General features: G+C 37.2%; 1 protein-coding gene across 1 annotated transcript in view; it reads right to left on the bottom strand.

Moving 5' to 3' along the window:
- The window catches only part of NCAPG2 (non-SMC condensin II complex subunit G2), a 37037-nt gene that overhangs the window by 20310 nt on the left and 1922 nt on the right, over window positions 1–14805 (bottom strand). Inside the window, exons 4-13 of the mRNA XM_068146021.1 lie at window positions 13378–13557; window positions 12360–12474; window positions 11733–11890; window positions 10767–10901; window positions 8827–8921; window positions 7940–8009; window positions 7187–7273; window positions 6707–6802; window positions 1633–1758; window positions 340–519 (exon numbers count right to left, since the gene is read on the bottom strand). Of these exons, the coding sequence (XP_068002122.1) occupies window positions 340–519; window positions 1633–1758; window positions 6707–6802; window positions 7187–7273; window positions 7940–8009; window positions 8827–8921; window positions 10767–10901; window positions 11733–11890; window positions 12360–12474; window positions 13378–13557 (1242 nt within the window). The remainder of the gene's footprint in view (window positions 1–339; window positions 520–1632; window positions 1759–6706; window positions 6803–7186; window positions 7274–7939; window positions 8010–8826; window positions 8922–10766; window positions 10902–11732; window positions 11891–12359; window positions 12475–13377; window positions 13558–14805) is intronic.

The raw sequence follows: 14805 nt of genomic DNA on the forward strand, positions 1-14805 counted from the left end.
TTAAGTAGGGACAGACACCATGCATGCATACTTTTCTTGTAATAGTATTTCGAATTTCCAGTGTGGTGTGTTCAGTGAACTCCTTTCCGCTGAGGTAGCTTCAGATCTACACTGGAAATGCAGAGTGGCTAAGAGCCACAAACCCAGAGTCACTATTTTAAAGAGCATTTGTTCAGTCCAAATGGGTGTCTTTCATAAAGCCTGTGCAAAACTCTCATGCATTAGGAACTCATTTTGCAGAGTAAGTAATTTCCTTCACTTAAGGTGGCCTATACTAGAAACCTGTGCATCGAGACAAAATAGGCAATCATAGTATTAAAAGTAGAAAGAAAGATTTACTTTAAAAACAGAGCTTCGAACATCAGCAGATGTTGCATCACAGGCCAGCTCTCCAGTTAGTTTTTTCAACAGATCAGCAAGAACTGTTGGAGGAATCATCTCCCAGTATCTGGATATTATCTGAGTAGTTCCAAGTGCCCCTGTAGAGCGGACAACAGGATGAGGATCTTCCAGGAGACTCTAAAACAGTAGAATAATAATGTCAGCATAGGGAACCTAACATAAACAAAGAGCATTCCATTACCTTTCAATCATTATGCCAATTGTCATACTATGGAATAAATTTAATGTTCATATTCCCTCAAGGTATTTTATTATGAAGCAAAATAGGGGATTTAAATCAGGAGTAAAATTAAGACAAATATGGATTTATTTTTTTACTCAAACAGTTGAATTTCTTTTCTTTAAATATCTCATACTGACTCTTGCATGTGTGACTTAATTATTTAGACTTCCATGTACAAGTGAGTTTACACTGCCCACTGTTTCCATGTAACAATATTAAAAAACCTTGGAAATCAATTTAATTATCTAATGTTTAAATGGTTTTAAGATCATACTTAGAATTTCCCAGACAGTATCACAGTATCGCTAAGGTTGGAAGAGACCTCAAGGATCATCAAGTCCAACCTATCACCACAGACCTCATGACTAGACCACGGCACCAAATGCCACATCCAATCTCCTCTTGAACACCTCGAGGGATGGTGACTCCACCAGCTCCCTGGGCAGCCCATTCCAATAACTAATGACTCTCAGTGAAGAACTTTCTCCTCACCTAGAGCCTAAACTTCCCCTGCCACAGCTTGAGACTGTGTCCCCTTGTTCTGGCACTGGTTGCCTGGGAGAAGGCAACTACTTAACTAAAACCCTATGTCCATTGTCCCCTATCTAGACTGGTAACTATTTTTTTCAGGTTGTTATCTCTATTTCACTTCATTTCAGAAGTACTTAGAGCACTGAACCACCACTGGATGCCTACATATTAAATGTAAAGCTCTCTTCACTGATGCAAGGTTAAGTACGGCTCAAGATCCATTTCTCATTATCTAGTCCTTCAAAAGCATCTTTCATTCAAAGATTAACAAGTAACAATACCAAATATTTCTTTTTCAGAGCTGAAAGTAGTGTATGTCATCCCATGTCAACATACTATAGAAGCTGAAAATACTATTTTATGCATTTTCTGCATCACAGGGCTGTATGTCCATACTATCCAGAAAGTTTAGTTACATCAAACGCTTATTTTGGCTTTTAGCTCTTGGTTTGTTTTTTTTCCCTTGCAAAACTTACATAAAGTTCTTCAAACTGTTTCTGGATTTCATCATCCATCTCTGCGTTGCTAAAATTGGGATCACGAAGAGGAAAAGCATCAACAAACAGAAATGCTGCATTTGATCGAACTTCTGAGTTCCTGGCCTGTTACAATGAAGGAAAAAGTATTTTTCTGATAAGCAGATTCATAATATCAGTTAAATACTGCTCTCCAAACACCTTCATGCATTTAGTGAAAGAGATAAATATTTAGAAGTATGGAATAGTTTACAGCCACATTTTTTCTTTCCAATACTTTTTCTCCTTATATTTCTGCCCATTCAGTAAAACCTGAGTTATTAGTACAATCAGCTTTCAAAGCATAGCAGCTTCAATGACCCTGAAGAGTCACAGTCTGATTAATGCTGAATAAATTAAAAGCAGCTGAGATTTCCTTTGGTCACCTTAGAGCTCCTCTTTAGAATACAAGAATCTTGAATTCAGGCACACCGAATTAATTACATTGCCTGTCAAGAGACAGGTGATTTAATTGAAAAGTTCATGCCTACTTCTTCAAGAACAGTAGTTAGAAAGTAAGTACCTGCAACCTTGGAGAGTAAAATGCAACAGAAATTTATTCAGCTCTGCATCTTGCGCATAAGGAACGGGACCACACTCTGAACTGCAAGCAGCTCATCAAAAAATCTAAGGCAAGCCTTAGAAACTTTGCCATCCTTCTGGGTGCTACACCATGTATTTCACTGGCTGTAGAGCCCCAAATGTAAAGAAAAAGTCTGTATCTAAACACTCAATCAGTGAAAAATAATGGGCCCTGTGGACTCTCAAAGGATGCAAAAAGACAACAGGCACTGACATGAAAGGACAGAATTCAAGACATCTCAGGGAGAAACCTGAAAACTAACCATCAGACTGCATTTTCTTTACTAGAGCAGTGCAAAGACTTCTCTGGGAAAGAAGAAAGAACAACTTTGTTCAGATTTAGGGTTCACACCTCTGTGTAGAACCAAAAAATTGCAAATTCTTCAAGTCAACAAAATAAATAGCAATTCTGAAGTTAATACAACAAAGGCATATGCACAATCTTCATCCAGGGACTTGTCTTGATCTGGTTATTTATCACAGATACAACAAACAGTCTAAAAGTGAAAAGATTATGGTTCTTAATTCAATGTGAGCTTGTCTATACTGAAGAACTAATGCATAATGAGCTAATACACGAATTCAGGGTGAAATAGCTTTCCTGCACTAACATTTCATGTGAAAATTAATTCAAGCACATTTCTGTGCAATAACCCAGCTCTTGTCTACCATGGCCATTCTATAAAGATAATTTTCATGAAGTTTCTAAGTGCATTACACTGAATTCCATTAAGCTCACTTGAATTCTGAACTGAGTAACCACAGTTTAAATTCCTGTTTCTAATTAATTGGAATTCATCCCAAATGTTTTTACATATTCAAGCTTGTAAATAGAGTAAATGTCCTCACGGAGGTAGAACCTAGGACATGAAATTCATATCATACTGACTAAGGTTTCTTTGCCTTCCTCTTGTACTATTCTGAGGAACTTTCAGAACCTTTTTAAACAACATTTTGAAGTCTTCCTGTTCAGTTAATTTTCAGAGCTTTCTTTCAAGTTTCATCTTGTTTCACAGGCCCTGAAATTCACTTCCAATTATTTAAAGCACCGTTTTTGCAAAGTTTAAAAATGCAAGATGCTAAAAATTACCAAACAGCCAAGCACAATACTTGAAAGGAATCATTTCCTTCAACAGCTTGAATTCCTAGAGGAGTGGTTCTTGACCTTTTAAGCTTGGTAAGAAATAGCTTAATCACAGCTTATCTCATATGGCTTCTTATACTAATAACCACTCACTACACAACTATCTTGGCTATGCTTGCAAGAGACTTACTTTTCATAATAAAGACATGAATAAAGTTTAAGAAGCTACATAAAGGTTTATATTGTAAAAACTCAGACTTGCATAAATGCTTATAAAATACATGTAGGTAAAAACCACAAAGGAAACTTGTGCAAGCTCAGTGTTTGTAAAACAAGCAAATTAAGAAGAAAGAGAACCATTCATTATAAATATACATTCCCAGTTTAAACACTTCAGAGATTAAATCAAGTAGTTTCAGTATGAACAGTTCTAGAATCCTAAGCATTCTTACAGCTTCCTTGCAGGAAAGAGGGATAAAGAGGCTCTTCTGAGTTGCCTTTCTGCTTTGGTACCAGTGTTCCAGAAAAAGATTATGATCATTATATTAAATTAGGGATTTGTACAGTGGCTGAAATAGGAGCATCAAACTAGTTACCCAAAATTTCTGCTTTGGAGCAGAATCCATGCTATACTAAGGAGAATTGTAAGTTTCCCTTCTTAGTTCTGTATCTGAAACTACTGGTGACTCTGAGTCACAGCAACAGTTACCTTAAAAATGCCAAATACTTCAGCAGTAATAGATGAAAAAGAAAGATTAACTATACAAAAGTCACACAGCAAGTCAGTGGCCTACCCAAAAATAAATTGCCACATTTTGACATACAGTCACATACTTCCTTTCACCAATCACAAATGTGGGACTGAATCATTTGCAATTCAGAATCTTTTCTTGCACTGAATCATGACATGATTCATATAATTGCGCATTCTGAAATGTATGTTCACAACAGCTAGACTATTTTGCTGTATTAAAACACATTTTCCATGGCTTAGTTGATGTGCCTGACAATATCTAAGCTTAAATTGCTTAATTACATATGGAGAAGCTGTCAAGATAAAAAAAACAAAACCAAAAATCTCAAACCCAATTATCTCCCCTTCCCCCAAAAACCAGACTAAAAATCATCTCCCCAAACTTACTACAATTCAGATTTGTTCTAGCAATGGAACCAAGAGTGATGTGAAAATTCTGAACAGCAGCTGGTAAGAATTTGAAACACTTTTGGAACCAGGAATTTCTCCCATTGTCTTGCTAAAAATCAGTTATTAACCTTCTTTTTTCTCCTGAAGCCAAATCCTTCTGTTGCATTTCTCCAAATAAATCTATGCAGATTTAAAAAGATTTGACAGAATGTTCTTCCAAAGTACTCTAATCTTCTATCTGAGTTGAATCCTGGCCTTTGGAAAGGGAACTACTAGCCTCGATTCACAGGTAGCAACTCCCTTCAGAGTGGAATACCACATTTTCCTAACCACTCTGAAATTGTTTCCAGACACTAGTCTTGAACTTTGCTACGCTATCAAAAATCAATTTACAGTCCTATTCTTTTTAGAGACAGAAATATGGAAATTCAACAAAGCCATGCTTTGTAGCTATTATTCTCTTACACTGTTTAATCCAGAATTCTTGTTTATATTAGTTCTAAAGGGATGAGATCCAACCTTTACTTTTAGGCCAAACAAGATAATGATCTAGCAATGAGTCTTTCTATCTTCCCATTCCTACCATACAGTTCTACTGAAACTAAACAGCTCTCATCTCCTTCCTGTAACTCACAAAAACAATTTTAAACAACTTTTTTAAGCTGTTTTTAAATACTTTCACCTTTAAGAGTTTCTAAATACATCTCTCATGGGCAGAGAAGATTGCTCATATGACCAAATCAGCAAATGAAACTTCAGTAACTGTTTAAGAGCAGTCAATTTGGCTGCAACAAATGGCACGTGTATGCTCTCACTGAAGGAATTTCATAACCTCAGACAGAATAAAAGCTGTTTACAAAGAAAGAAGCTTGGCTCATCTGAATCATAAAGTGTGACTGAGTAGGAGAACTGCAGTAAGTACCCTTTAGTTGGTGCACATAATGTGCTGGAAGACATACACACTTACCTTAAAAGCCCTATAAGGCAGAAATTTCATTCTGAATGCTTGATTAAAAGCACAGGCATAGCATATCTGCACATACAATCAAACCAGAATAAAAGGGTTTCTAAAGTGATGCTAAAATAAATTAATTGAGCTGTATTCTATGGCTGGTAATTAATCCACTGGTAAGACAAATTCAGTAATCGACTGATTATTTCTATCTTTGATCATTAAAGCACTGATCATTCCATAAAGATCCTGGAAAAGAGAGTAACATGACACAGAATTCCCAAACTGAGAAGATTATGAGAACACCAAACTTAGTGTTGGTCCCACTGTTTACTACAGTCCTAAAAAGCCCTTTGTGTACCTGGAAACAAAACTGAACTATAGAAGTAAATTATATTAACAGATTCTTATTTTCTAACTGTGCCTAATTACAGCTTAGTATCATAGTATCAGTCAGGGTTGGAAGGGACCACAAGGATCATCTAGTTCCAACCCCCCTGCCATGGGCAGGGACACCCCACACTAGATCAGGCTGGACAGAGCCTCGTCCAGCCTGGGCTTAAACACCCCCAGGGACAGGGCCTCAACCACCTCCCTGGACAACCCATTCCAGGGCTTCACCACTCTCATGGTGAAGAACCTCCTCACATCAAGCCTGAATCTCCCCACCTCCAGCTTCGTTCCATTCTCCCTAGTCCTATCACTACCTGATATCCCAAGAAGTCCCTCCCCAGCCTTCCTGTAGGCCCCCTTCAGATACTGGAAGGCCACAATTAGGTCACCTCAGAGCCTTCTCTTCTGCAGACTGAACAGCCCCAACTCTTTCAGTCTGTCCTCATAGGAGAGGTGCTCCAGCCCTCTGATCATCCTTGTGGCCCTTCAGTGGACACATTCCAGCACATCTATGTCCCTCTTGTAATAGGAGCTCTGGAACTGGACACAGTACTCCAGGTGGGGTCTCACCAGAGCTGAGTAGAGGGGGAGGATCACCTCCCTTGACCTGCTGGCCACACTTCTGATGCAGCCCAGGATCTGACTGGCTCTCCGGGCTGCAAGTGCACACTGAGAGCTCATGCTGAGCTTCTCATCCACCAGCACCCCCAAGTCCCCCATGCAAAGCTACTCTGCAACAGCTGAGATGAGAAACACACCAATTACATTTTTTCCATAGCCACCTTATTTTAAAAGCAATTATTAAAAACACAGCATGTGGGAGGGACCCAGAATTTATTAGTGGAGAAAGACAGTTCTGTTTTCTGAAATGGATAATTACCTTCAGTGCTCTCCAAAGGATAGGTTGGTACAATCTATAGAGCATTTCTTCAGCTCCTTGACGAACTTTACTTTGTTTATGAATATAACTCAGTACCTGAGAAAACACAAAGAAACCAATCTCAAAACCAGTTTTAACAGCACTATTCCTTTGATCAGTTTGGGTCAGTTGTCTTGGCTGTACTCACACCCAACTTCTTGCACATCCTAAGCCTACTCCCTAGGGAAGCATAATAGGAAAGCAAAAGCTTTGACACCATACAAGTACTGCTCAGAAACAGCCAAAACACTGGTGTTTTATCAATACTGTTTCAGCCAACAAATCCAAAACAAGGCACCATATGGGCTGCTATGAAGAAAAGTAATTCCATTCCAGCTAGACCTAATATAGTATTTTAGTATGAACCCAAAACTTTCCACCTCAAAGTAACTGATCTGGTTTTGATCCTACTAGTTCATGTCATGTTTTACAGGAACTTACTTCTCTAACTTTAGAATGAACAGAAGAACTTCTAGGAAGATGAATTCCATGATGCATGAAATCCTGAATGCAGTTATGTTCAAGTACCTACAAGCAAAACCACATACAGGCTACTATTAACACACAATAAACCAATAATAAGTGATGTAGGCTATGCAGCAACTTGTATTTTTCTCTAAAACAAGGAACTAAAAATAGTCTTTGATATTAGTTTTTGCTTGGTTTATGTATTGCCTGAAGTTTTTCACACTAAGGGCCTTTGTCTGTGATCTCTGACATTTCAGAGTATATAATTTATCAATTCTCAGAACAAGTCTGGAATTCAAAAGCATCTCCACATGGCAAATATGAATTGCTTGGTGTCTGAAATTTGGCTGTAGTGTAGTTGTGATGCTGTCATTATGCTTTGGATTGTCTCCATGGAAATTCACAAAACCTAGACAAATGTCTAAGTTATGTAACAGATAGACTTGCACACACTGAGTAATTAATTCAGTAGCTTCAATAACACAGATAACTAGTCTGTTTACATCAACCAGTATTTCAGTAAGAGAATTAACAATGTTTAAATGCAACCAAGCTGATCACAGTGGGCAAACACTGAAAGCATGACATGCTCTTATTCCTTGACAATGCTAAATAGGCTCTTCTGTAGGGGGGAAAAAAAAATCCTCAAGTTTTGTAACCTTTTCAAGCCCTGTATATTTTCCACCTTGAAATTCAAAACTATTCAAATGAAATGTCTATTATTACCTGTAAGAATTCTCCTGACACCTTCTTCCAGGCCCTGAAGTAAACTTCTGAAATGTATTCCATCAAGGATCTGTATTAACATAGGGGAAACACTTTCAAACAAGCATCCTAACCATACCTATGGACAATTTATAAAGGGAACATCATGAATTTTTGGTAAATACCAGTATTTCCCTTAGTTCTGTATATCAGTTTCAGAAGAAGGAAATAACTTGAAAGTTTACAGTAACAATTATGGAAATCCAAAGTAATCATTAATTAATGAACCCAAGTACTAGCAAAAAACCAAATCAGGTAATATGGTAGGAAAATCAAAGCACAGGTACTTTAGCATTTATCTCACAATGAATGCCTTGAATTCTTTATAAATGTGTAGAGGTATACATCATTCTAACTGAAAGCATCAGAAAACCTCTCATTTTAGTATGAAGAATTCTGTAGTATTTCACTGAATAATCAAAGGGGGAGAAAAATCCACACTTTTCATCCAGCAGTCAGACTTCTTATTAGAAAGTCTCTGCACAGAATCCTACCAAATTAAATTAGAAGCTGCCTAGAGGAAAAAAATAAAAACACCTCCCAGAAGCATAAATGGATCTGCAGTCCTCACACAAACACTGCAAGCAATGCAGCACACTTCATCTGACAGTTATTTGCTTTGGCGAATGCTAAATCAGCAGTTTACTAAACCTATAATTGTACAGATAGGCACATGGAGAGCAACTATTAACCAAAGTTGCTGAAACAATACGTAGTTACAGTCAGCAGATTTGAAGGTGTCTGGATTCTGATATATTTTATCAATATATGAGGTATTTTAGTGTGAGACAAACAAGATTTCAGCCAAGCTCTTAATGATCATTAGGAACTCTAACGGTGATGCATACCTTGGAAAGAACTGTAATTGGTTTTTAACAGTTCCATGTATCATTTTAATGAAGTTTACATTCCAGGTGAACAAAAAGCTCAAGAATCTTCTTCCCTGTTAGCAGGGGAAAAAAGAGGGGGAAAAAGGGAAGTCAAACTTCAGGGGAATGCCCAATTTAAGTGTCACCTCAAAAGTCAGTAAATACAGAGCTTAAAGATCAAAATAAATGACACCTTTAATTTTAACAAGCTTAAGTGAGGCTATTGCAGAAACCAATGAAGATTCTTAATTTTTAAACAGAACTCAAGCACTGCTTTTATTTATACTGTAGAGAAAACACAAAACAACTGAACATGTGGATTACATATCTGCCTGCTTTTATTTTTCAATAGCCATTCTGTTTTGGTGTGACTTCAAGAGTTATTGCACATTATTCCAGCCAGGGAGGGAAACTAGAGAACTCACATGGGCTGGGTAACCACTACAAATAAGTCCCTCAGGATGCAAAAATCTCAAACAGAAGGACTTGCAACCAAAGACAATAGTTTTGCAGCATCAGGAAAAGGCCTCAAATACTTTCAATTTCAAGACAATCTTCTCTCTGCAAAGCTAGAAAAGTCCCAGAGTTAACCACCCTGGATCTCTAGACTGGCAGTTCACATACTGAAGCTGGATTTCAGCTCAGAAAATGAGACAACTCAATTTGGGTGCTGAAGTCCCTAAAATGTTAATTGCCTGAAGAGTGAATCAAGTGATCAGCTGTTTAGTAACAGCTTTATGAAACTGAACTGTTGACTCCATTGGCCAGAGGCAGTCTCTAACTAAACATAGAGCAACTTCAGATGCCTTTCTATGACAGATCCTGTGTTTTATAGGCCAGCCCCATGTGGACATCTGAGGCAACTGAAGTCATTTAGTGTAGCACAGGTCATTCACTTGAGCAATCAAATTCTTCCCAAAACCAGTGCTGATCAGGCTTCTGCGTAGAAGTCTAAATTGGTTTCAGGCACTTAATTTAATGGAACTTGGTCTTGCAGCCTTTCCAGAATGGGTTGTGGTTCCCCTTTTACTTTCAATGATTTTCCTCAAGGATGTAAAGTTTGGTTGGTTTCATGCAGCAAGGTAATGGAGGGGGCTAGAGGGGTGGCTTCTGTGAGAAGTGTAAGTAACAAAAGACCCCAAACAACTTAGTGGCAGGTATCCAAAACCTGATCAATCAAACATTTCAACTAATTAATTTGCTACCACCATTTTTAAAATGCCATATCCCCATACTGCACAGAGCTCATTTTATGACAGAAGTTCATTTATGCCATTAAAAAGAATACATATATTTTTTAAACAGGCAAGGAAGAGGTAGAACTTCAGAGCCAATGTCAGGTTGTTTTGTCACCTAACCAGAAAAACAAGTGTGGATACTGCTATCTCTGTGCACAAGCACAAACTAAAAACTGCAATACAGCAATTCTTCACTGAGAGAAACACAGATAATCGAATAAAATAATTCTCATTTTTCCATGAATTTGTGTTCCACTTATGCTGCTTTTAAAACAGACTAGGGCAATGCAGGGTTCTAAATTGGATCATTTAGAAGGGAAATTATTTTGCTATAGTTATCTTTCTCCAATAAACTAAAAAACTGCTATAAAAAAGAACTATATCAGGGAATGGTTTTAAGTACTGAGGGACATCCACTGGAAGCAAAGCACTTTGTTCTTATTACCTCAGGATACAAGAACTTAAGTAATGATTCAGATATACACTTTTACACTTTAGATTAGAATAGAAACAAAGGGTTTTCCAAATGAAACAGAGTTTCCCCCGTTTATAGCTTGGAGTCAGAACTGATTTGTCTCATATTGCTACCCACTGTGCTGTGAAAAAAGGTTTAATGCAAAACTATTAACAGCAACCAAAGCCTACTCGCACAAAATCGTGGTAAGATAAAAATTCGCTTACCTCTTCTTTTTTAATATGTTTTACACTCATAAAACACTGAAGCAACAAGTCTTTAACTTCACTACTCTCCTCTGAATCATAATCAAAACAAAGTAATGTCTGATGTAGATTCCATACACGAACTATATCTGCACCCTGAGAGGAAGAAAAAAAAGCCCACATTATAGTGAGATGTGTACAGCTTTAATAGGAAAAGAAGCATTTAAGGGATTTTAAGTAATCAATTTGTAAAGCATTGCTACAGCAAAAAGATTTTCAGATTGTAAAATACTGAAAAAAGACTTTCACTACAGTTGGAAAACTGACAAAAATGGGCAGCTGTAGAAGTACTGATTCCCAACAAATGCAGATGTGATCAAGTATAGAAAGCAAGCTGCTGTGTCACGCAAAAGAAATGAAAACTGCGTTATTCTACCTTTGAAACTTTATACAACAAAATCAATTAACATAGAAAAATAAAAGAAAGAAATAGGCAAAGGAGCTTCGTACTGGCTCAGTGCAAAAGATGTATGCCACAATACTCTAAGTAACTCATGTTTTGAAAAAGAATTCCAGTCCATTAGTAGAGAAGTCAAAGAAATTTATTTGTAGAGATAAAGAGTGGCAGAAATTGAAGCTTTCCATGTAAGAAGTCTCTATGTGCAGCTGAACATAGCACTTAAAACCTGAAATATCTAAAAGAGTTCATTCCTACTGAAACCTTCGTCATTGTACTTCACAAACAAGCATTAAAAAACCCTGGTTCCCTTGTGAAATTGATGCCAAAAAGCTTTTAAGTTTGTTCAGAGAAGGCCTACGCAAGCAACACCAAAAAGACATTTCTAACCAATATGTATCCTACATTCATGAGCTGAGAAGCACTATGACCTGTAATACAAGCTACCCTGATATTAAAGGTACTTTGGAAGTGTAATCTTTTTATGGATATTCAGTAATAATGCACAAGTCAACAGAGCTTCAGCATACCGTGGCAGATGTATTCAGACTTTTCCTCAGTAGAATGATACATAGAGTCTTTCCTAGCTGCTCCTTCCCTTCCAGTCCTTTCTCCCACCACATTTCACATATATGTTGGATAGCATCCTGTAGGATTTTCTGGGATCCAGGTAATGCAAGAACAATGCCTACAACAATAGGAAAATAATTATTTACTGTAATGAACAAAGTTATTCCTATAAACCACTACTCCACTAGTACACAAACTATACCCCACCTTCTGCCATATTTACACAACTTCATACCTTAGTACTGTGGACATTTAGTTAGTTTTGTCACTACTAAGGTTTTGACCATGTGTTTGGATGATTAACTTCAGTTTTGCCCTAACAATAATGTAAGTCACAGAATAAGGAAAGTTTTCTATCATTGGATAAACAGTTAAGAGAAAGATAACTATTTAAGTTTCAACTTCTAGACTGTGTAGCTAATTTTAAGTAAGTGCTTCTTTAATTTTGTCTCATAAATAAGAGCTCACATCACTACCAAACTTTTCTGCTGCATATGCTCTTCCTTAAGCCAGTCAGGTTAAAAAAAAGCCTAGTATAGCCATCTGTTAAAACTAAAGGCAATATTCTATAACAAACAAATACTCACCATTTAAAATAAAAACACATTCCAGAAGAGCTTTGTAGTCTACAGTTTCATCCACTGCAGGTATGGAAGCAGTAACTACAACTGTCACTCCTTGGATCACAGCTACAGTTTGTTTCTGAAAGCAAGCAGCATTGAGGAAACAATTCTGCAATTTATTTTATATTTGGAAGATAATTATGACACGCAACAAAACCTTGGCTCCAGAAAGCAAAGCTGAATTGTTATTACACTTCTGTTTTGAAGAAGAGTACAGTGGCACTCAAAAGCTATCAAATAAGAAGCAAAACCACAGCTTTTTAAAGTCCATCTAGTACAAGAAGTTTGGAAGAGCTTTCAGATCCAAATAGTAGGTAATTCTGTAACTGTATGTATCCACTCCTCTATTAAAAACTTTATCAGTAACAAGACCACTCTGACATCCATATGAGATCTAAGAACCCCCTGACTACCAGGGTCTGTGCAACTCAAAGTTGCATAGATCCAAGTACATGATTCTACAGGCTTCTGCACATGATGGATTTTCTACAAGCCTCTAGGCCTCCCTAGTGATTTCTCCACTGCATTTACTTTTTCCTTCACAAATTAAATAACTTTTTTTTCCTAATATTATCAAGTCTATGTGGACTACAGTGCAGAAGGAGTACATAAGGCTCTGAGTCAGAGAAATTCTATATAAGCTAAATCTGTGGGAGAAGTGTTCACATCGAAATTTCATGATCCTCATTCAATAAAATAATGTAAGAAAACAGGCAGTGAATTTCTTAAGTGTATATGCCAGATATTAAATGTTGATATCTCTGGTGCTCCTTTATTTACTGAAATAAGACATACAAAAAGGCTACTCAACTCCAGGGGGGAAAAAAACTAAGTTCTATCTTTCATAATTAAAATTATCAGTTGATCTAATATTTTAGAGGCCAATCTTGAGTTCAGCTTAACCCAAGCATGGCAGTTAAGAAGTTACATTTGCTGGAAAATATTACATTCCCATCACATTTTTATTTTACAAGATTTTTACCATTACTGGAACCATGTCAACATCCATGTCATCAGCTGCAACCCCTGGCCACGTTTCCACAGGACTCTCCATCAAACAGTCTGACAACAGCTGTGTCAGTCTCTCCCATAGTACTTCTTTATGCTTTCTTGACAATTCTTGAAGCAGTTCATTCAAGTCAAAAGGATCAAATGTGTTTTTCTGTGAGTGATCAGAAGATACCGTACAATTCCATGTCAGTGAACCGGGTTATATTTCACCATCATATTTCCTGAAATCAATGGGGGTTTTTACCTCAAGGATTAAATTTCCATTCTTCTGCAGTTCTCAAGTAGCTTCTAGAAGTTGTGTTGCTTCAAAGAATAGCATGAGAAGTTCCTGCTGATTAACTCTTTATTGTGAAACAAGAGTACTTCTTTTAAGAATAAATTTGGGCCTTGATACCAGCACTACTGAACATAAATCACATCCCATAGTATCAACTTCTGTCTCTCAAGTGTTCTCAGAACTTCATTCCCAATGGAGATAATTCCATACCATTAGCTATGAAGCTCACAAGTGCACAGAATTCAGGTCCTTCATCACATTGTTGCTACCGTTAATATAGATTGATGATGGCTGTTGAAAGAAAATCCTTATGCAAGCTGTGGATATGTAACAGTACAACCACAGGGACGGCACTACAGATTGTGGACTGCAATCTGCATAGAGCAGTACTCTCTATTCTGTAAGTCTCCCACATCAAAGCCTAACTCCTGGGCACAGTAACCCCACAATTCCCTCTTAAGCTCTACTGAATGGGAGGCCACGATCAGGTGTCACTAGGAGATCAAACTGAACTATTTCCTCAGGAGAACCTTCCTTCCTTGCTAGAAGAATTTACCTCAGAGACCCAAAAAGTCTGTTAGTATCAAAGGATAGGTATTCTGCTAAGAAAGGGCATATGCAGAGGAAAGATGAGAAGAAAAAAACAGACAGGGTTAAAAGGATAATTTTTGAGAAGTGAAATTTTAACAGATCAAAATCACTTCAGAGGAAAAAGGGAGAATGTCCATGATCTTGAAACACAAATGTTTTTAGTTTGCAGAGACACTAAAAAACAGGAATCAATAGCAAGAAAACAGAAGTTGAAGGAAAAAAAAGAAAAGTATAAAATATTGAAAAAAAAACTTCTGTAAGTATTAGGAGGTTCCCAGAAGGGTATGGGAAGAAAGATCCTGTCACATATTTGTAACAATTTCTATCCCATTCCACAGCTGGAAACAAATAGAATAAACCAAAGGCCACAGAGGGAGGTCTGTAGCCCTCTACTTCAAACAAACTCAAAAGACAGGATATTAAGATTGTACTGTTTTGAACAAGAAGAATGAATTCATAAGATGACTAAACCTTTCTGATCTTTCCTTCGGATGATAAGAGAAGGAATTATTCCAAAACTTATGGGAGAAA

The sequence above is a fragment of the Melanerpes formicivorus genome, unplaced genomic scaffold, assembly GCF_026170545.1.
Source record: "Melanerpes formicivorus ecotype bairdi unplaced genomic scaffold, bMelFor1.0.p_v2 SCAF_13, whole genome shotgun sequence".
NCBI classification, from domain to species: domain Eukaryota; kingdom Metazoa; phylum Chordata; class Aves; order Piciformes; family Picidae; genus Melanerpes; species Melanerpes formicivorus.